Source organism: Caretta caretta, chromosome 1 (assembly GCF_965140235.1).
Source record: "Caretta caretta isolate rCarCar2 chromosome 1, rCarCar1.hap1, whole genome shotgun sequence".
Classification (NCBI taxonomy): Eukaryota; Metazoa; Chordata; order Testudines; family Cheloniidae; genus Caretta; species Caretta caretta.
In genome coordinates this window covers 291,399,333-291,423,329 of record NC_134206.1, presented here as the reverse complement: position 1 = coordinate 291,423,329, position 23,997 = coordinate 291,399,333, and the positions used below count along the sequence as shown (strand labels likewise).

At 43.8% G+C, this 23,997-nt stretch overlaps 1 protein-coding gene across 1 annotated transcript in view; it reads right to left on the bottom strand.

The window, feature by feature from the left end:
• WIF1 (Wnt inhibitory factor 1) overlaps positions 1-22,042 on the bottom strand; it is a 55,358-nt gene extending 33,316 nt beyond the window's left edge. The window contains exons 1-2 of the mRNA XM_048835902.2: positions 21,803-22,042; positions 21,135-21,274 (exon numbers count right to left, since the gene is read on the bottom strand). Coding sequence (XP_048691859.1) covers positions 21,135-21,274; positions 21,803-21,944 — 282 coding nt within the window. The 5' untranslated portion in view covers positions 21,945-22,042. The remainder of the gene's footprint in view (positions 1-21,134; positions 21,275-21,802) is intronic.
• Between the last annotated feature and the right edge of the window lie 1,955 nt (positions 22,043-23,997).

Here is a 23,997-nt window from a genome sequence, read left to right as displayed (position 1 = left end):
TTTGTGTCTTTTTGTAACTTAAGGTTTTGCCTAGAGGGATTCTCTGTGTTTTGAATGTGATTACCCTGTAAGGTATTTACCATCCTGATTTTACAGAGGTGATTCTTTTACTTTTTCTTTGATTAAAATTCTTCTTTTAAGAACCTGATTGCTTTTCATTGTTCTTAAGATCCAAGGGTTTGGGTCTGTGTTCACCTATGCAAATTGCTGAGGATTTTTATCAAGCCTTCCCCAGGAAAGGGGGGTGTAGTGCTTGGGGGGATTTTGGAGGGGGAGACGTTTCCAAGTGGGCACTTCCCCTGTTGTTATTGTTAGACACTTTGGTGGTGGCAGCATTTAACCTAAGCTGGTAAGAATAAGCTAGTAAGAATAAGCTTAGGGGGTCTTTCATGCAGGTCCCCACATCTGTACCCAAGAGCTCGGAGTGGGGAAGGAACCTTGACAGCATGTCACTCACAACAGAGAGCTGGTGCAAGAGAACCGTTCTGATCTGAGACATCAGAGCCTGGATGGATATGACTGGGAAATGAATGACACGGTGTCTCATGGCCACAGGCTTCTGAACCCAGTTCTCTGATTGAGACAGGCTTCTGTGGAGGTTGGTATCTAAGGCCTTGTCTACACTGGCAAGTTTCTGCGCAGTAAAGCAGCTTTCTGCATTGTAACTCCTGAGGTGTACACACTGCCAAGCCACTTAGTGCGCAGAAACTGCACAGCTGCAGCACTGTAAAAAAAAAAAAATCACCCCAACGAAAGGCATACAGCTTTCTCCACTGGGGCTACAGCACCACAGCGCTACGATTGGCCTCCAGGAGGTGTCCCACAACTCCTGTTCTCGCCTCTCTGGTCATTGGTTTGAACTCTACTGCCCTGCCCTTGGGTGCCAACTGTGAGTGCCACCCCTTAAATTCCTTGGGAATTTTCAAAGTCCCCTTCCTGTTTGCTCGGTGATGTATGCAGTGGTCTCAGCATATCTTTCCATATGGCCAGGCCTGCTCCACGCACCAGGTGATCCCCTGCTTGGAGCAATGCTGAGCTACTGGACCTCATCGGCATTTGGGGAGAGGAGGCTGTCCAGTCCCAGCTGCGCTCCAGCTGTAGGAATTATGATACCTATGGACAGATTTCACATTGCATGACAGAAAGGGGCCATGACCGGGACACACTGCAGTGCAGGGTCAACATGAAGGAGCTGCGGAACACCAACCATGAGGCGTGGGAGGCAAACTGCCGCTCTGGTGCTGCACCCACAAACTGCCAGTTCTACAAAGAGCTGGACGTGATACTCGGTGGCGAACCCACCTCCACTGCGAAGGCCACTGTGGATACTTCGGTGGCTTGTGTGCCAGTTGAGAGTGGACTGAGCCAGGAGGAGGAAATCTTGGATGAAGATGTGGAAGGGGAGGGGGACCCAGAGGCAAAGGATGACTTGGAGGTCAGAGATGCATGCAGCCGGGAGCTCTTCTCTACCCTGGAAGAGGCTAGCCAGTCACAGCTGTTGGAGCTTGGAGAAGTGCAAACAGGAGAGGAGGCCCCTGGTAAGTGGCTTTGATTTTGGGAATCATTTTGGGAATCAGTGAAGCGAGTTGTTTGGGGCAGGAGGATTGAAGAAAGCAAGCTTGTGTCTGTATGATGTTCGTACCACCACATGCCTAGTCTCAGCATCGGAATGGGGTGTTGATTGACTCCCTCATTTCACGGGAATCTGCCTCAGAGATCTCCACAAAACTCTCATGGAGATACTGGGCAATCCACTGTCGCAGGTTCTTTGGCAGAGCTGCTTTGTTTCTTGCCCCATTAAGGGTAACTTTCCCACGCTGCTCTGCCATCATGAGGGGAGAGACCATTGCTGCACACAGGCGAGCCGCATAAGGGCCAGGGTGGAAGCCTCAATCTTGGAGAAGACCCTCCCTTGATTCCCTGCTCACCCTCAGCAAAAAGATATCTTCCATAATGAACACAGCTTGTGGAAAATGTGGGGACAGTAATGATTATAAAGCCCCCCTTACAGTGCTGGCTCTCCAGAAGAGTCACGTGCCCAGTGTATGGAAAAGTCCTGGAACACTGATTTCCCCTGCCCCTGCAGTTACTCACCATTTGGGGGGTTTTGTGGCTCATGTATGCTTGCCTGGGGTCAGCCAGTTAGTGATAGGTATGTGAATAGTGGCTGTGTTTTAAATCACTGAATCAGCGGGTCTGTGTGTTGCAAACAATACTGCTTCTGTAAAATGTTGCATTTTGGCTTCACAGAGATGACCTTGGGAGCCCAGCCTCCCTCTTCGTTATCGCCAGCTGAACGGCTGCACAGAATTAGAAAGCGCCCAGGAAGAACTAAAGAGGACTTCCTGCGTGATGTCATGATGCACTCCGTAGCTGAAAAACAAGAACTGAAGGAGTGGCGGGACAGCGAGAAGAGGGATCGAGAAAGGAGAATGTGGCGCGCCAGAACGAAGCCACGGAGCGGCTCTTAAAAGTTATGGAGCGCCAAGCAGACACGCTCCAGGCACTACTAGCACTGCAAACCGAGCAGCTCCGCGCCCGCCCTCCCCTGCAGCCGCTGTCGCTAAACTCTTTCCCATTCGCCCCACACACACCGCCAACACACTCTTATAAATCTCCTGGCTCAAGTCTGTACCCGCTGCATTCCACTCCTGCCCTGTCACAGTCCAGCCCTGCGGACTCCCAGTACCCACTGCACTCAATGCCCCTCCCTCTGCAGTTTAGCCCTGCTAAAGTACAGTACCTCCTGCACTGTACTCCACAGGAGAAGGTTGTATATGATACCTGGACATACACAAACCTTTAACCGTCCTGGGACCCCACCTCCTCTCGGGACCCTCCCTTCCCTCATCCCCCTGAGTGGTGATGTGTTATTTTGTTTGTCTCTCTCCTCCGGTTGTTGTTTTTTAATAAAATTGTTTTGGTTTGAAAACAACCTTTATTCCATTACTTGAAAGCAAACAGAGCCCTGCAAAGCAACAGGCAATTTTCTTACACCTTCATAGTGTATCATCTGCACCAATCACAATCCCCTCCTAGCATTACAAGCACTGCATTCCTGAGCATAGCAACAGATATTAGCGGCTTTTAGCTTCAGATTGCTGCCTCAAGGCATCCCTGATCCTTATGGCCCTGCGCTGCTCCCCTCTAATAGCCCTGGTCTCTGGCTGCTCATATCCAGCCTCCTAGTGCTGAGCCCCAGCGGTCCAGCCCTGAGTGAAGCTTTCCCGCTTCCCTTCACAAATGTTATGAAGCGTACAGCATGCGGCTATAAGCATAGGAATATTGTCATCAGCCAGGTCCAGCCTCCCATATAGGCAGTGCCAGCGGGCCTTTAAACATCCAAAAGCACACTCAACAGTGATTCTGCACTTGCTCAGCCTGTTGTTGAACCGCTCCTTGCTGCTGTCAAGGTGCCCCGTGAATGGCTTCATAAGCCACGGCATTAAGGGGTAGACAGCATCTCCCAGGATCAAAATGGGCATTTCGCCTTCCCTTACGGTGATCTTCTGGTCCAGGAAGGAAGTCCCTGCTTGCAGCTTCCTGCACAGGCCAGTGTTCCAACAGACGTGTACGTCATGCACCTTTCTGGACCAGCCTGCATTAATGTCTGTGAAACACCCACAATGATCCACAAGCGCCTGGAGAACCATTGAGAAATACCCCTTGCAATTAATGTACTCAGTGGCTAGGTGGTCTGGTGCCAGAATTGGAATATGCATGCCATCTATTGACCCTCTGCAGTTAGGGGAGCCCATTTGTGCAAAGCCATCCACAATGTCACGCACATTGCCCAGAGTCACAGTCTTTCAGAGCAGGATGTGATTAATGGCCCTGCACACTTCCATCAACGCGAATCCAACGGTCAACTTTCCTACGCCGAACTGGTTAGCGACCGATCTGTAGCAGTCTGGAGTAGCTGGCTTCCACAGTGCAGTCGCCACGCACTTCTCCAGTGACAGGGCAGCTCTCATTCTCGTGTCCTTGTGCCGCGCGGCTGGGGCGAACTCATCACACAGTCCCATGAATGTGGCTTTCCTCATCTGAAAGTTCTGCAGCCACTGCTAGTCATCCCAGATGTGCATGACCATGTGATCCCACCACTCAGTGCTTGTTTCCCGAGCCCAAGAGCAGCGTTCCACTGTGGTCAGCACCTCCGTGAATGCCACAAGCAATCTTGTGTTGTAGCTACTACACGTGACGAGATCAATGTCGAACTGCTCTTGCCTTTGCCGTTTAAGGAATAACTCCACTGCCACTCACGACATGTTAAAGAGAGCGAGCAGCATATTGGTCAACAGTGCAGGATCCATCTTCCATGAAGCACAGCTTTTTAGATCCACGTTTGTGATGTGGGATCTCCAAAGAGAGTCTTGTGGTGTAGGTAAAAATAAGTGACCTGATTTTTTTGCCTTTTGCACCTAGGTAACTTCATTGATTTACCCTGGTGTGTGAGGGAGGAATCAGACTCAGAGTTGTATGCAAGATGCTGGCTCCTCAGATGGCACTGCCTGAAGCAGGCAGAACTTGTGCCTGTTTAGGAAATGTACATTCCGTATTCCAGGCAGCATAAGAACAACTCCTCCCCTTGAGCGTCCCCAGCTATGTAGCCACGTGGCTACCATATATTAGGCTTATTTTTCAGATAAATGAAAAATCCAAATCCACAATCTCGCACCCAGACATGTGGGATCTGATTCTTCACTTGTTTAGAGCATTATAGATTGAGAATAACTTCAATGAAGTCAATAGGGTTCCACTTGTGCATAGAAGGTATACGTGAGAGTAGAATCAGGCCTTCTGTCATAAATATAAAGGGAAGGGTAAACCCCTTTGAAATCCCTCCTGGCCAGGGGAAAGCTCCTCTCACCTGTAAAGGGTTAAGAAGCTAAAGGTAACCTCGCTGGCACCTGACCAAAATGACCAATGAGGAGACAAGATACTTTCAAAAGCTGGGAGGAGGGAGAGAAACAAAGGGTCTGTGTCTGTCTGTAGTCGTCTTGCCAGGGACAGAACAGGAATGGAGTCTTAGAACTTTTAGTAAGTAATCTAGCTAGGTATGTGTTAGATTATGATTTCTTTAAATGGCTGAGAAAAGAATTGTGCTGAATAGAATAACTATTTCTGTCTGTATATCTTTTTTGTAACTTAAGGTTTTGCCTAGAGGGGTTCTCTATGTTTTTGAATCTAATTACCCTGTAAGATATCTACCATCCTGATTTTACAGGGGGGATTTCTTTATTTCTATTTACTGCTATTTTTTATTAAAAGTCTTCTTGTAAGAAACTGAATGCTTTTTCATTGTTCTCAGATCCAAGGGTTTGGGTCTGTGGTCACCTATGCAAATTGGTGAGGCTTTTTATCCAACATTTCCCAGGAGAGGGGGGGGTGCAAGTGTTGGGAGGATTGTTCATTGTTCTTAAGATCCAAGGGTCTGGGTCTGTAGTCACCTAGGCAAATTGGTGAGGCTTTTTACCAAACCTTGTCCAGGAAGTGGGGTGCAAGGTTTTGGGAAGTATTTTGGGGGGAAAGACGCGTCCAAACAGCTCTTCCCCAGTAACCAGTAGTAGTTTGGTGGTGGTAGCGGCCATTCCAAGGATAACGGGTGTAATATTTTGTACCTTGGGGAAGTTTTGACCTAAGCTGGTAAAGATAAGCTTAGGAGGTTTTTCATGCAGGTCCCCACATCTGTACCCTAGAGTTCAGAGTGGGGGAGGAACCTTGACACCTTCTGTAAGGAACGTTTAGCGGTCAGAAATGACTGAAGGGATTACCCTGATTCATAAATGCCATTTTTTAAAATTCCCAGATTATTCCTCAAAAAGGGCTTCAGAACATCAAAGGATCCCAATTACTTACACACAATGTGTGTGTGTATGTGTGTGGGGGGGTATATCATTTAAAGGAGTGTGACATCTCTCTCTCAAAAAAAATGAGAAACCTTTCCCTGTTGTATGTGCATGACACTGAACTGAAAGGTGTGTTGCATGTTGGTGGTCTAGCTGACAATCATAACATGTGCTGTGTAATCCTTTGTTGCAAAGTGTTGCAGTACAGATTGGACAGGTATACTATATTACTGGGTTACGCGCATTTGGAGGCTGAAAAAGGTATGGCGGGAGCTGTGCAGTGAGGAAATCCACCAGTCAGGCTATGCCTTTTCTGAGCTGTGAAGCTGCTATGGTGCATAGGAGAGGACCTCTCTCTTGTGCATTTGATCCGAGGAACGTGTGCACTAGTAAGTCCAATGTGCCTTAAGTGTCATTTAAAATGGTGCATACAGTAAAGTGGCTCCCTCATGTGGATTCTATAAAATGTACCAGAGAATGGATCATTCGAGTACATGTTAGGAGCTCTATTGTTGAGAAGGGTACTATACACCTTACTCTATTTGAGTTTATTGTAAAGTTGTGCAGGACTCTCCTGAAGACCTTCCAAAGTGTGCAAAAAATGGGCTCCTTCCTGTGGACTTCCTACTGTGGGTGGGAGAAGAGCACTCTATAGTCCAAACCCTAGTACACAGATGATCTGTGGTGCTGCCTTTTTGCAGTCACTCCTGCTGCTTCGGGGCTGCCAAAATCCACACACACGCTGCACCCCCAAATACACACACATCCTTGTCCTCCTTAGCCTATGCATTATCTATTGTGTATTCCTCCCACTCCATGTAGAAAGTCTGAAATACGATTGTAAGCTGTGCATTCCAGGGGCCTGGCTTTTCTGCTTGTTCTGCCAAGTGTCTACCACACTTTTGACACTATAAAAGTCATTAGTTAATTATCTCTATTCTGGTAGTGCCCAGAGGCCCCAATCAGGAAGCAGGGCACCATTGTGCTAGGCCCTGTACACATCATAATGAAAAGATGGTCTTTGCCCAACAAAGCCTACAATCCAAGTTAACTGAATAGGATGACAGAAAATCTTTTAATACCATGTATAGTGCTAAAAAAGAAAACCCTTCAACCATGTGGGATCAGTACTTTGAAATTTGCAAAAAAATCTGTATCCGTATCAGTATTTGACAGCAAATGTTGCATCCAATATTGATGTACATTAGGCCCAACTAATAAACATGCCTGGAGTTGCACAGTGCAGCATTAACAATACAGTTACTCAAGTATAATGCCTCCCCCCCCGGGGAAAAGGTGGGACACATCTTTGCATGTTTCAGTCTCCTATTTCAGGTTGGAGGGTGTTTTCTTGACTGAAAGTCTGCAATCTAATAAACTAAACCAGAGATTTATAAGGCTCATATAGAGGATGGTACATCTACTGATACAGGACACATTTTTTGTGTTGAAAATACTCCTGCCACTACCAGTTCCCACATTTCAAAATATGGAGTTAATCACACAACATGGATAACTAGCACATCTACAATAACACCAGACTGTAGTTATGGGAATGTGGACCCTTTTAGCTTAAGATACTTTGTAAGAGTATAAGAAACTAACTTCTAGAGCAGAAGTGAAGAGATAATTATATTTCATTTTGTTATTCGGCTTTCAGATGCAGAGATCAAATTCTGCTCTGTGGTAAGTAGGTACAACTCCCATTGTAACTGGCTGAATCTGGTCCCCGAACGCTCTCTTCAAAAAGAAAGATGAATGGGAACAAACTGTTCTTTGACTCATGTAAAATACCTCCTCAGTATTTCATTATTTCAGTTTATTACCAAGCTGTTAAATAACTGCTCATGTTGTCAGAAGATTCTCACAGTGCATTTATGACCTATTCATAATTTGCCATTTAATTAATTTCATTAATTTAATAAATTTACAGAATTTGGTTACATGTTACCGGAGAAACTATTTCGCTGTCCAGAAAAAGAGCTGTCAGCATTTCCTTTCAAAGATCTCTTTTCAAAGTTCAACACTTTAAATGCTTTAAAAATTGGAGTTTTAGAAATGAATAAAAATGTAATTTTATCTGTGTAGGCATACCATAATATGAGTGCCTGAGTTGACATCAGGTCTATGAATTATAAGGTATACATGATTGCAGATGATTGGCAGGGCAAGTAAAAATGGTCAGTTAACTAAACAAGATATTCACATAGATACAACACAATTGTGAGTTACATCAAGGGGTAGTATAATGCTCAAAGGGCTTCTGCTGGTATGGTAACCAACGAGTGAAGCTTGAGTGGTTTGTGATGTCATGAAGTCCTATAATTTATATCCACAAGACAGGTGGTGCAGTGTAAGCTTCTGCATTCTGTCACAACCCTGACCAGAAAGGGAGGACTCTAGTAATGAAAGGGTACATGAAGGAAGGATCACAGACTGCAATCACAGAAATTTGATCATGCTCACCTAATCCTAACAGATGTGCTCTAGGCAAATCTAGAAGAAGGCCAAAAAACACTCAACCCCCACCCCCCAAAAACAAAAAACACAAAACACAGCCCTACACAAACCAAAACCCAGGGTGGAAAATTCTTTCCCCATTCCAGATTTGGCTATCTGGTGCTTGTGAGCACAGAGCATCCATAGGTAAACAACTTGCAGGCATAAGTGAATTATTACCATCGGAGAGATCCCAGAGTGTGATGCTGGGCAACTGTTCATCCTCCTTGAGGGCCCTCATGTGGGATCTTGCATATCTTGTCACTCACGTCTATTCAATGTCAGACCATATGGGGAAACAGACTTTAGGAGGAAGTGATATCAGCGTACCGATCTCTTTTTTCACCAAACTTAATTTTTAATTTTATTTCCCAGTGCCTGGCTCAGCAAGAGACCTGAATGAATATGAACTAGCTGAGAATCAAACTTGAAAAGACCAGACCAACATTTACTGAACCTTTAAAAGGAATTGGCTCAGGTGGTGTCTGTACCAGTTATTGAAAGTGTCCAGCATGCTTGAATTTTGCCTAAATGGTTTGCAATCTAAGATTCCTGTTGGATACGTCACTACTCCTAGATTTTCAGGTAGTGATGGTAGTCCATGGTGCATTTCATCTTCTACAACTGACCAAAAGTTTGTGTGACCTCTCCAGTTATCTATGCCTTTGTCACCTTTAGACAGACTACTGTTGTGCACTCTAGTTAGAGCTATTTTTGATGGTCACTCAAAATTGTCATCTGGTCCAGAATGTACCTGCCCACTTCCAGAGATGAGCGGGTCATTATAAGCACATAATACCAGCGCTCAAATCTCTGAATTGGCTCCCTGTTCTCTTTAAAAGCCCTTAATAGTCTCCAAACTAATAGACATAGCCAACGGTAGTACTTGAGGGTGGTTGGAATTCTCTAGCTAATGATTTCTGTGGTTGAACTCTCAGGCCTGGTAGCAGGTCTTCTCATTAGAGAGCCCCCGTTTGGGGAATGTGTTGCCTTTGGCCAGAATTTGAATTTGTCAGGCTTGATGTCAGGCTTATTTATTTCCTTTAGCATTTGGTTGTTTTTTTTTTTTTTAACTTTAGAGTTAGTTGTTTATCTCAGCGAATGGTTATTCTGTGAATGTTTGCTAGAAACAGTCAAGAAAGTGGTATTTTTAGTTTTAATGTTATAATTTATTATGGGTAGCATATATACATTTTATCTTTTTTAATATGTTTTTTCTAATTAGAGTGCTCAGCAGCTATGGCAGTAAGTGCTAGAGAAATCAATAAATAATTGTCCGTTTCCCCCTCTCCCCCACATATCCTAGTAAGTTGGATTCTACCAGTACCTCCAGAGACAAAAGTCCAAATGGCGAGTATCATATGGGTTTAAAAACGACCAAACAAAACAAAGTAAACTTTCACATTTAACCTATACTTGGGATGGGGTGAGGGGAGAGATCAGAAGCGTCCACATGTTTTCTTGTTGCTTAGTTGAAACAGGTCTTTACCCAAGTCTTTGTGATTCCATTTTTCGTGTTTAAACACTTCAATAAGATTCACTACAACAGCCTCTTCTCCAAGCTAAACAGACTGTGGAAATTTAACTCCCACAACGATCTTTTGATGAGCTTAGTAGCTCTTCTCTGAAACATCTCCAGAAAGTATATATTATGGAATTAAATATTTACCCAAAATTGGGTGCAGCAGTCTTAGGCTTAAATTGCCGCAAGGGAGATTTAGGTTAGATATTAGGAAAAACCTCCTAATTGTAAGGTTAGTGGGACCCCCTCACCATGGAATTATACAATGGCATAACTTTGCTTGTTTTGTTTATGATACTCCTTCAGATGCACCCTTCGATTAGCTTCTTTGCTGCAAATGAATGAGGCATTTCCATATTCATACTACCGATAACTTGAATCCTTATGTTTTTCACTGATATAATGTGGGTGCAAACCTGGCTTGAAAACCATACTCGGAGAGCAGTTATCAACAGTTCACAATCTAACTGGAAGGGCATATCGAGTGGTTCTATTCAATATCTTCATCAATGATTTGGATAATGGCCTTGAGAATACACTTGTAAAGTTTGTAGATGATACCAAGCTGGAAGTTGCAAGCACTTTGGGGGACAGGATTAGAATTCAAAACAATCCTGACAATCTGGAGAAATGGTCTGAATTAAACAGGATCAAATTCAATAAGGACAAATGCAAAGTACTACACTTAGGAAGGACTACTCAATTGCATAAATACAAAATGGGAAATGACTGCCTAGAAAGGAGCACTGTAGAAAAAGGATCTGGGGGTTATAGTGGATCACAAACTAAATATGAGTCAACAATGTAATACTGTTGCAACAACAACAACAAAAAGCAAACATCATTCTGGAATGTACTAGCAGGAATGTTGTAGCAAAATATGGGAAGTAACTCTTCCACTCCTCTCAGCACTGATGAGGCCTCAACTGGAGTACTGTGTCGAGTTCTGGGCACTAGAAAGATCTGGACAAATTGGAGAAAGTCCAGAGGAGAGCAACAAAAATGATTAAAGGTCTAGAAAACATGACCTATGAGGAAAGATTGAAAAAATTGAGTTTGTTTAGTCTGGAGAAGAGAAGACTGGAGGGGGACGGGGGGGGACCATCTATGATCACAGTTCAATGTACAGACTGGTTGGCAGGTAAATTTCCTGCCTGCTTTAAGACACGGTCCACATGCCTCTTTTTCCTTGGAGTATGACTCGTTAACAAACTAAACTGTAAGATAACAAAAGTCCATTCCAAGTCTTCTCTTCAGGCTTCGCTGCTTGCAGGGGCCTACTTCAGTGTTGTTCAGTCCACACCTCTGGTCCTCTCTGTCTCAGACCCAACACTTCCTTATCACTTCAGCCCACTTCCTTACCAGTTCCTCTTTTTATATTCTTTTCCTATTCCTTTCACTGTCTATATATCTATATATAATAGTGTGACTTCCATTTTGAAGGATCTAAAAGCACTTTACAAAATGAAATATAAATTATGTTCTTGTCACAAGGTGATACTAGCCCTTTCAGAAGCTGACCCCAATTAGATTTATGAGAGGGCATCTGGGTCCTAGAGGAATGAGACTGGGAGAAGAGAGACCAGGAGACTGAGAGGAGCCAGAGACAGGAAGCAGCAGGTGAGAGCTGGCAAGAGTGGCTTGGGAGAGAGCTACAGGAGACCTAGCAGAAAGAGCTGAGTCCTGAGGAGAGCTGGAACAGAACTGCTGGTGAGAACTGACCAAAGCTGGGACCCCGATTGTGGGGTGGTCTTTGGAGTGGAACACCGCAGGGAGACGTGGGGTGAAGACCTGAGAGGAGGAGGCCCATAACAAGGGGTTAGTCCTAGTGAGGGGTTCCTTGAACAGTGGTAGGACTCAGAGGTAGAGAAGCCTCAGTAGTGGAACACTGTGGGAAGATCTATTGCAGGAGACCCGACTTGATCTTGCTATGTGCTCTGAAGACTAACAGATTCAGGCTCTGTCTGATCAATTGCAAGACACAGTTTGAGTGTCAGAGGCCCTTCAGAGAGAACATCCTGCCAGTAGCATCTTCCTCTTTAAACCAGGGGACTGTCAGTTCAAGCACCTCAGCTAGCAAGGTACTGCATGAAGAGAGAAGGATCTCAAACCACAGGGATTTATAGAGTCAGACTTCTACTGCTTTATGAAACTAGCTGAACCCGGCTCACCATGCCAGTCCCTCTCTCCAGCACTCCCATCCAGTCACCAGCCGTGGGTCCTCAGCCCTCATATTTATGTACACTAAATTACAAAAAGGAAATTCAGACACACAAAACCGTTAGCTCAGTTGTCTCAAGTGCAATTTCCCACAAAAACACAAACACTGAAAGGAAGGAAGTTGTAAGTTAAGGTAACAACTGCATTCACTACTGAAACCAGTCTTCAGTTATTAGCCCATCACCATCATGATGGTGCTGGTACCCAGCAATAAAACCAAGTAATACCCACTATAACATACTCACTTTCTGTACAACAGTACTATTATTTTGGTGCACACATCAAGGAACTGAACTTAACCCACACGGTAATGCACCACTTTCTAGTACTACCTCATTAAGTAATGTAATCACCATGCCAGTTCCCAGGACAAATTATTATCTGAGAATGACAAACTTGGCATCTGCACAAACCAAATGGAGAAAAAATACAAAGCTGCCGATCACATACGCAGAGTAACTTATCAAAAACATAATAAACTTCTATTTACCCTATGACTTTTGAAAAAGTCCGATCAACTGTGTAATATGCAGCACCAAGCCAAACCATCCCCTAATACTGGTGAAATGTACACATACACATTGTTTCAGATGTCTATTTATAATGTCATACAATAAAACACATTTAGAGGTCTGAGGTAAGTTTGGGCAATGCAATGTGATTTTTCAGTACTTGGAGTGCATTGTTGGCGATAGTATGGTTGAATTTAAGGGTTTTAATTCTCTACTATGTCCGGGCTGTACTCAGATGTAACGGTGAGTGGTTGCTGCAGCAAGCCATTTGTGGTTCCCTGGACCTTGGTGAGCCACTATCAGCAGAAGCTAATGCAGCAAGGGCCCTACAGTGATTTCTGTGACTAGCAACCCTTACACCAGCAGAGGATCAGGCATAGAGGAGCTTGGCTCCACTACGCCCCAACTCCATACCCAACGTGTCCTCTCCTCCCCAAGTTTAAGTTCATTTTGTGCTGCATTCTTGGTGGACCAAAGAATCTGCCCAAATTGTGTTAGAGGGCATACGTGTTTTGAAACCAGGGAGTTACACTGCTGTTAAGGTGGTATAACGCAACGGAGAATCAGGCCCCCGATGTTGGTGTCTTCAGTAACTTAGACTTTCCAGAAGCAGTAGATCTTCAAACCATGGGCTTGATTCTCCTCTCACCCTCACTGTTTTTACATCAGTATAACTGCATTTCTTTCCATAGAGTTATTCCTGATTGTCACAAGTGTAGGTGTAACACTGACAGACCCCAGTCGTCAGCGGGTGGGATTGAACCTGGGGCCTCTGGAGCTTAGTGCATGAGCCTCTACTGCATGAGCTAAAGCCAACTGGCTGTTAGTTAAGGCTGTAGAGCAAACTCATTTTATCTCTCTCATTTTATCAGTGCCACTAGATGGGACAGAACACCACACCCAGGAGGTGTGCAGGTTACATAGGCAAGATCAGAATCAGGCCCCAGGTCGTCTTCCAGCTTTTTTCACTTCAGTGTAGGGCCCCACAAAAGTTAGGCCCCACTTCGGTATGGCCCTTCTTTCAAGCTTGGCTCACCCTCTGAGCTGGAACTGAAACCCAACTTCCTTTGCCTCAGATCCATTTCCAGTTGCCCCACAAACCATTTTTCCTGTCTTCAGCCAACTACCCATTCCAGAACTTCCACTCCTCAAAGTCTAGCTATACAGGAATGCTCTGCAGGGAGTACCCAGCAACTCCTGAGGTCATCTCCAGAATATCCCAGTGGTTTACGGACCAGCTATAGCATATGCACATCACAAAACCCACCACTGTACTGGCATTGATTCCCCCACCCCCATACCTTGTTGGTAGTCTTAGAAACAAAACCAAGGATTGAAGGGGCATAAAGAATGAATTGCAAGAGGTGCTCCCTCTAGAACACAGCTGAACCAGGTCAGCCGGGGAAAGTGAGGAAGCTCACATTATTATATTGTGTACACTGTACTGTACTATTATGTGGCTAAATACAAGATTAATGCTCCAGGCTGTCAATCTAAAAGGATAAACTTAAAAAAAAGAACATCAGTATGGTTATGGTTTCCCTGAAGAGAATCAGGAAATACGAGTCTGATCCTATAAGGAGCTGGGTGCCCTTAACTCCCATTGATGCCAGCAGTGTACATTCTGTGGGGGAGGAGACAATTCAGCATTTCGTAGGAGACACTCTGCACATTGCAGAATTGGGCCCTATAAAAGCATCACCCCAAAAATTAACATCAGTAGATCTTCCTCAGACTAACTACAGAAATAAAATAAGGCGTCCTTCACTAACCCAATGGGATTTTCTACCTCCAAAAAAGAATGTCTATATGAAATTTGTATCCTCACCCTGATTTGTATAATAGGCAGGAAACGTAACAGACTTTATGTGATCTTTCAAATCCACTTAAAGCATGGAAGCGGTAGATAACAGTTGCGTAGAATGGTGAAAACATTTTTCAAACTACTGTAAAAAGAAAACTCAGGTGGCTTTGAAAACTCATTACTCCTACCTAAGGTAGGCACAACATTAGAAATAAAACTGACCGAATGTAATGTAAACATTGTTAATATGACCTAATATTTTATCATTTCAAAAAATGTAGGTCAAATAACAGATCTATGCATAGCCTATGTGAGAATGGGGCCCCAGGTATGTGTTTTAAATGTACATAAGATGCTTTGATAGGAATACTGTCAACACAAATTTGATCTGAAATTTAGATATTACAAAAATAAAATTTGCGCAATGCCTAGGGCCAAAACAAATGTTTTAATGCATTGATTGTTTTTACTGGAAACAATTCTTATTATACAAATCATTCCATTGCACTGTTTGCAACCCTAACTTTACAGCATTCAGAACCTAAAAGGGAAACTGATTATAAACCAATGTGAAATTGATGTAATTCATTTTCCAAGTTGAGAGCACTGTAAAAATAAATAAACACAATAAGTAGTGAAAAGTAAATTGGGGTCTAAAATTCAAAGGTGTAGTTAGTAACCTAAGGAGAGATCTGTTTTTTTTCCAGTATATCATTTTAAAGTTTGGTGTTCCTTTAATTCCAGTGTTTGTCAACAGCTAGTTCTGTAAAAACATTGAAAGTTTTATTACTTCCGCTTTTTTATTCAAAGCACATCTCTGTTTTGCTTTTAGAAATATTTGTAAAGAAAAGAATAAGCACTGAAAATTCCATTGAAGGGTTTATTTTCCACAACTTTACACTGCTGTGTAAAAAGTGTAATTGTGTAGTTTACATACATGCCATGTAAATTACTATGGAAACCAGATGTAGCTTATAAGGTGCCTTGTAAGTCATTTCTACTGAGCAATAAAGTCTTTTTTTTTTTTTTTAGCTAAACTTTGAGAGACTTACTGCTGTTTTCTATCAGCAGATAGAACAGATGGCTGGCACATGCATGCTTTACTAAATGAAGTGGGATCTCTATAGTATTACTCTTTGATCCCTGGTGGCATGTCTACAACACCAAGATGCAAAATACCACAGCAGAATAGAATCTAAATATTAAAGGTTTGGAGCTGTGCTTTTGATACAAAACCCCCCTTTTTAAAAATCATGCCCACAGTATGTAAACATATTCACATTTCACATTGAAATTGTGGTACAGAGGTCAGAAAACAAGGTATTTCCTCTGTTTGCTGACATGAAACCACAGTGAAGGTACTACTGTAAATCCCAAGAGTCCAAAGTTTTGCAACCGCATTTATCATAACTTCCAAAACAGTCATAATTGCATTAGAAAAAAATGTGACCTGTACACCTTAGGTCATTTTAGAAATAATAAAAATTGCTGCTGTAATTGCTATGTACAAATGAGGTGTCTATGTATGTTCAGAGATTCCTCTGAAATACTATTTGAACCATCTTTTGTTTTTCCTTTATTTTATCAGTGGTTTTGTAATATTTAAATGTGTTTCTCCCATTATGCCAATAATAGTATATAAAAAGGAGTCTATTCACCTTCCTGAGGGAGGGAGGAAGCACCTAAATCTTTTAACATAGTCACATGTTTTCTTATTCCTTCATTCTGAGCCAGATTCTGATCTCAGTCACACAAGTATAAATATAAAGTAATTCCAATGAAGTGGGTTCAGTTATTTTTGGATTTACCCCCATGTCGATGAGATCAGAATCAGCCTCTCTGAGTTGTAATTTTATCTCCTTTCCTAACCCTCCTTTTGCAAAACAGAAGGTATGTTGAAAAACATCATAGAGTGACATGCTCCCCAACTCGCCATACAGACTGGACACTGCTGCTGCAACATTCACAGTTACTGGTAACTGTTGGAGCAAAAAAACCCAACTTGTTTTTGATCTTGACTCTTCTTCTGCCCACTGAATTAATCAGACACTTATTTTGTTTTTATGATCCACTACTTACCGCCCATTCACTGACAAAGCCTTTGCTTTATGTTGATTCTGATCCTGCAAACATTCACATCTATGCTTAATTTTACTACCAAAGCAGTCCCGCTGAAATCAGGGGGACTACACCCATTAGTAGAGTTAAGCATATGCATACGTGTTTGAAGGTTTGGAGCCTATATCCCCCTCATATATTGCTAAATACTGCTGAAGTGCTATTACCAACTGCATGCTCTAGGACTTTCCTCAAGTGGGCAAACTAAAACATGTTGCAGCATAAGTTAGCACACTCGGGACTATTTTTCTCCAAATTAGGAAGGCTCTGCACACACATCCCCCAACATCGAGAAGAGAATAGACCCACAAGTCACTTATACCTTGTTTTGCAAAAATCTGCAGGATATAAAAATGAAGCAACACCAGTGACTTCTAGTGGTTACACAGATGTATGCAATGTATAATATTATCCAGTGGGAACTTTTTTTTTTTTAAACACAGAACATCTGTACAACATTCTGAAGTACAATTTTTCTACACATAAAACTACAGCTGTTATGAAGTTTACACAGCATAGGTAATACTGGGTGGAATTTTAATAAATAAGGTCCCTATCCTTCGATGGACTGAGCAGCTTAGTACCTGTGGCTCCTCTTGACCTCACTGGGTATTGAGGGTACTCACAACCTTCAAGTATCAGACTCTTAATTTAGTTCTCCCTCCCACAAAATTTGCCATAATTTTTGAAGTCCCTTATTTCCAGTGAGTTGCTCAAGAATTAAAAGAAACAAACATTTTTCATTTATTAATGAAAATAGCTTTAACAGTTTCTACATCAAAGAGATTTTTTTTTCCCATATAGAAACAACAGAAATGTCCAACTGCAAAGATCACAATATTATAACTAGGGCATTTACATTTAGTATCTTTGTTCATCACTTCTAAACCAATTTACACAATTTATTGTGTAAACCAATAACCAATTTATTGTTCATTTCAATAAGTAATTAAGGTCTGACGGGAAGCTGACCTACCCAGCCATGCAGGACTATGAGGGGTTTCCAGACTCCAGGGCAGATTCTCCACTGCCCTGCACCTTGTGTCATCATTACAGCTGTGCAAAGTAGACATAAAACACTTCCATTCTAATGCGTTAGTGTTTTACACCCACATTGCATAGGTGTAAATTGGCATGCAAGCTGCATGGTAGCAGAGAATTGGCTCAAACAGTTGAAGCTCCTGGGACATAGGAGCTGCACAATAGTGTATGTATGGTTTCTAAGATCTGCTAGATCTGCAGGGGGACTAGCACATATTAGAAACCATGCATATGGTACTGTGTAGTTCATATGTCCCAGGAACTCTGGAACTCCCCAAGACCTCCTGCATAGCTCTGAGGCAAAACCATCTGGGTATAAGGACCACGAGAAGTCCAAAGACACATCATGGAATACATGTAGCTGCAGTTCTGGCAAGTAGAGGACCATGATGTGCTAATTAACAGCTATTAGATAAGAGGCAGTCTACTATTTATGGTTAATATATTTTTCTGAATAGCAAGAGTACTGGTATTTTTTTCTTGTCAGTGTTATCAAAAAGCTAAGGAAATTCTCAGACAAAAACTAAGGCTGAGTAAAGGTTTCAAACACAAAGTACTTACGTGGAGTGTGCAAGGGACATTTGTAAAAGCACTTACATTTAAAATAAAAAGAAAACATTTGAAAATGTGAATTTAAAGTAACAACTTTTTTCAAATGTTGGAAAAATGGAGTTCTGTTACCACAAACAACTTTAATTTTGTCCTTTTAGCATTGCCATTAAGTTAAATTAGGTGCATGTACATGTTATTTCAAAATTATTATTCTTATTTATTTGTTTTACCATAGCGCCTAAGAACCCTAGTCATGGACTAGGACCCCAGTGTGCTAGATGCAATACAGTGCTAATTAATATCGTTGCTTTGATTATGGACCGTCAAGATCTAGGGCAATCTTATTCTGGCTCCAACCCCTTTACACCAGGTAAAAACAGTATATAGAGATTGTCAAAAAGCCCTGGTTCCCACCAGGGGAAGATATCCTTAGCACAGAAACTGTGGAAGACAGACGTGAGGCTGGCCTCCAAGAACCTACTGGGACAGGAAGGGCATGTTGGGGATGGGCCACAACACACACTACTGTGGAGATTCCAGGGAGCACTGCAGAACCAGAGGGCAATCCAGAGAGGCTGCCAGAACTTAGACACGCTCCCCAGGCAGTTATACCAGGGGCCTCGCCAGCCCCTGGAACAGCCCAGGATTGGGAAGACATGAAGCTGGCTTAAAGTCATCATAGTCACTTCTGTCTGGCCTATGAGTTAGAACTCCTCACCTAATCTGCACTGATACATCATGTTTAAATATCCACAGCACTTGAAACAAACAGCTCAGATATACATACTCTGTATGCACAGGATGGAGGTGGATAGGGGCAGTTAGTTGTAAGTGGTTACTAAACAGGATTATATGTTTTCCACCAAATGAATAGCCTATGTTATTTTTAGCATTTATTTGACTCATGACTGAAAGCTAACACTTCTTTAGAAACAGAAGTGAGGCAGAGTTAAGGTTTTTTATAGTACTTTAGCTCCATATATTATTTTTTCCAATCATTTTTGTTTTACCTTACCTTAAAAATTCCAGAATTAAGGTTTGTGTTTTTAAAACATCAACATTTTTCTCCTTAAATAATTGCTATGTCTTATGCTTAACTAAATCCTTCCATTCATCTTAATTTTTTTACCTGAAGTATGTAATAATCAACTATGCCAATCGGTTTCTGTAGAAATTAAACTCCTTCTATAGTTCTGATCTGATTTTGACATGGTAGATATTCAAATAGCATTTCTGTGTAGATGTACAGCCATTGAAAGTGTAGATTAATTATTTTTTTAATTTTAAAATATTTAAGCATGTCAAGGCAGTTTTAACTAATATGATTTCAGTAATAAATTAAAGAGGAAGAGGAATGATTTATTGAGCAGCTTTGTCACAGTTCAAATGGGATTTGATCCTGCAAGGTGGTGAATACTCTGACCCCAATCCAGTAGAGATGTTAAACACATGCTTAACTTTAAGCACGTGAGCAGTGCCATGCATTTCAAATGTTACAATCACAGCTTCCAACAAACTGGTCACTGGGTTGCAGAAGAGGGGACTTAGAGCAGAAAAGAAAAAAGAGGACAGGGAAAAGGACTTGGGTTCTCTCTAATGTTTCAGTCCCACTACCCAATAAGACATTTGTCCCCCATGGACAGCAGAACAATCATGTGTGTCCTAGGACATGTTAACTACAGCTAGTTACTTAAATAGCACTCTGTGGTATAACTTTTGTTTTCTATATAACTATAGATACAAACAGAACTCCTGTGACCTCAGTCCCCATACAAGTGACTTTGCTTCTCTGTGCCTCAGTCCTCCTCTGTAAAATGGGGATGAAAGCACTTCCCTACCTCACAGGAGTGTTGTGACGATGAATATATTAAAGAGCACAAAGCATTCAGATACTATGGTAATGGGGCAATATAAGTACCTAACATAGATAGAAGGGTATGACAGCTGCTGTAAGAGATTTCCTGAATCATAAATGATCATTTTGCAAAAAAATGTTTCTAACCAATTGAAAACTCGCATAGTTATAAAGTTGACCAAACTATAACCAAAATATTCACTGAATATTTTGAAAAGTACATTATTTTTTACTGAGTATTCTCTTGTATAAAATGCATAGACTGCTTTTTTTTTAAAAAAAAAGTTGTTTTATTTAGAATTCTTTTCTGTTAAGCTGAATATGTTTCCGTATCCATGATGACCTTAGATCAACACGATGCAGTGTTATGCAAATTTTACATATTTATCAGTCTTTCAAATTGTGCATGAAAGTATGTCATACCTTCTTATCTTTTCAGTAAAAAAAATGTGATAGAGAATTGTGGGCTCAATAGATTGCAACATTGCATAGTTTTGCCATTATACTTTGTAGAAATAGATCTAGGCAACACAGCTCCCATTTTAACACAACTATGCATATTGAAACAGCGTGTGTGTGTTTAATAAATGAGTCATAGTGGAGCTCCATATGCTAAAACCTTATGCTTTTTAAAAAAATAAAATAACAAAATTGTATCCACATTATGGACTGTTGGGCTGTAAAATTTCATTTAAGGCTAGCTAATGTCTTCCTCATGAGCTTGTGTTGTCTAACCATGCTCATCTTGTTGGTTCTTTTATCTTTAGTTTATCAGCAAAGAAAGCATACCCTCCTTCTTAAAATCCCATTTTAAAATTTACTTCTTCCAAGAATTTTCCTTATGATAATTTCCACATCAATAATGTGTCCACAGCCCTTCCATGTTACCCCATGTTTTATGTTGTCTGAATTAAATTATAAACTCTTTGGGTTAGGGACAGTGTTTCATTCTGACTTTTTTTTTTTTAACACAATACATTTTCCATGCTAGATAAATAATTCCTATAACAGGTGATTCTAAATCAAGGGTTCATTCTTTACTGTCTTTTTGGCACATATCAGAAATAGTTTGCTAAAATATTCTAAAAACTAAATATTTGCCTCTGCTGAACATATTTCAAGAGGGTTTTTTTTTCTTCTTCCAAGCTCAGTCTGTACCTACCCTTCCTGTTGCTTGCCAGGTAAAATTCATAGAGTGGATATTGACTGGAATAGCTGGCATCCTCTGCTGGGCTTTTCTGAAATCATGAGTGAATGGGGCCATTTTCCCCTCTGAAACAATCAGAATATCCTCTTCAAAGCCTGTAAAACAAAAATATACAGACTAGAAAGAGAGGGAAATGAAGCAGGATTCTCACGTATGATGAAAACCATTTACTGTAGAGAATGTTTATTCTCGCTATCACCTACTTCTTGGGAAGACTAACCACTGGGATAAACTTTCCCTTTCAATACTGTTTGAACCACCTAAAGTTTCCACTGGCACTTCGGTGTTCACGGATAAACCACAGAGCTCAAGTGCATCTTTCTGGGGGGCGACGCCTTGCAGCAGGAGCCCCACTAGCATAGGTTAACAAACTGCTTGGAGAAGTTTCAGAGTAGCAGCCCTGTTAGTCTGTATTCGCAAAAAGAAAAGGAGGACTTGCGGCACCTTAGAGACTAACCCATTTATTTGAGCATGAGCTTTCCTGAGCTACAGCTCACTCACTGAAGCCTCTAAGCAGGGCGATTTCACGGGACTGGAAAACACGTTGCTGAAGCACCTCCAGGGAGCCGCTGACTGGAGCAAAGAGCCGGTGCTCATGCGAGGGGCGTAGAGCCCCAACTTACCTATCAGGACTCTGGCTTGATGAGCATCAATCCACATGTAGAGAGTGTCCTCTTGCCGCTGCGCTGCCCGCGCCGGCAGAGCCCAGAGGCTCAGGATGCTGCAGAGCCCGAGCGCCGAGCAGAGGGCGCTCGGACCGGCCATGCTGCCGCTGCCGCTGCCGCTCCGAAAGGCGCCGGGCGCTCCCTCGCGCTGCCGTGCCCTGGCCCTCGCCCTGGCCCGCGCGCACACGCCGACTGGCTCCGGCAGCGCCGGGCGGGCGGCCTGGCTGGCCGCGGGGGCTGGGCTCGCCCGCTGGCAGCCGCGAGCGGGGCTGGGAGTCGGGCTGAGCGCGGCTGCGGGGGGACGTGCCTGGGGCAAGGCACCGGCACCCAGCGCTGCCGCGGAGCCCCGCTAGGAGGCGCCGGGAGCAGGGAAGCGAGGCCGGGCTGGCCGCGCGGCTCCGCTAGAGGGGGCCGGAGGAGCCCGCCGGGTCCCGCCCTTGCTCGCCCTCGCTTCCCGGTGCTCGGCAGGGAGGCGAGGGGAGACGTGGGGAAGGAGCTGGGTGCCGGCGTGGAGCGGGTGTGGGAGGCGCAGGTGGGGGAGGATCTGGGGATGGAGGCGCAGGTGGGGGTGGGAGAAACTGGGGAGGGGGGGTCCAGGGAGACTTAGGTGGGGGATCAGTGGCAGGTAGATACCTGGGTGGGGTGAGTAGAGGGGCTAATGGAGGGGTGGGTGTATTGAGTGCTGGGCCTGGGGTGAGTATAAAGGTAATGGAGCAGGAGGGGTGTGTGGGGGACAGTGGGTGGGGGTGAGCACAGGGGGTGATGGAGCAGGAGGGGTGTGTGGGGGACAGTGGGTGGGGGTGAGCACAGGGGGTGATGGAGCAGGAGGGGTGTGTGGGGGACAGTGGGTGGGGGTGAACACAGGGGGTGATGGAGCAGGAGGGGTGTGTGGGGGACAGTGGGTGGGGGTGAGCACAGGGGGTGATGGAACAGGAGGGGTGTGTGGGGGACAGTGGGTGGGGGTGAGCACAGTGGGTGATGGAGCAGGAGGGGTGTGTGGGGGACAGTGGGTGGGGGTGAGCACAGGGGGTGATGGAGCAGGTGGGGTGTGTGTGTATTGAGGACACAGGCTGGGAGTGAGTACCGGGGGGATAATGGAGCAGGAGGGGTGTGTGAGACACGGGGCAGGGTGAGCACAGGGGGTAACAGAACAGGATGGGGTGTATTGAAGACTCGGGGCAAGGGTGAGTACAGGGGGTAATGGAGCAGGTGGAGAGTGAGTGGACACAGGGTGGGGTGAGTACAGGGAATAATGGAGCAGGGTGGAGTGTGCAGGGGACATGGTGGGGTGAGTACAGGGAGTAATGGAGTGGGTGGGGTGTGGAGGGGACACAGGGTGGGGATGAGTACAGGGGGTAATGGAGCAGGCGCATAGGGGCTGGAACACCTGTACAAGATTTAGAGTTTGGTTGAATGGCTCTCAGCACCCACACTATACAAATTGTTCCAGCACCCCTGAGCAGGTGTGTTGGAAACACGGCTTAATGATCTCTGTACAGCGAGGTGTGTGGTGGAGGGAGTTGCCCTTTCTTAGCACATGGTGGTACGCTGCTGGGGTCAGTGTTGAGGTACACACTGCCCAGTGTTCATTCAGTGTGTGTTCTAGGACACACCATTTAACCCTGTGTCTTTGTGCAAGGCTCCCAGTCCCTCTGGCTCCCGGGACTTGTAGTGAGTGAGTGGACACTGGGTGAGGTGGCTGGGGTTAGTGAAAGGTCCTGTACACACACAAGCTGCTGCAGCCCAGGCTGCCTCCTGGCTTGTGGCTCAGCCTTACCCAAATCGTATTTGCCAACAGTGCACCATGTAGTTTCCCCACCACTTTGTTTTCCTGACGTTGAAGTTTCCCCACCACTTTGTTTCCGTAACCCCTTTTTTAGCAAAGTACAGTAGCACGTGCCCTACCTAGCCCTTCCTTCAAGAGGACTTTGCTCTGCGGGCTAAAGACAAAGAATGATGCAGTTTACAAATATTTTAAATAATCAGTCCTCTGATACCAGCAGCCCTTTGCTTTACCAACTGACACCTACTCTGCATGCATTTGATTGTGGCTTTACTCAACCTGTACCCTGGAAGCCAATTTGCACTGCTACCTCCTACAGTGCCTACCCCCTTTAAAGTCAGTGGGGTTCTGCAATGCCCATTATTAGTGC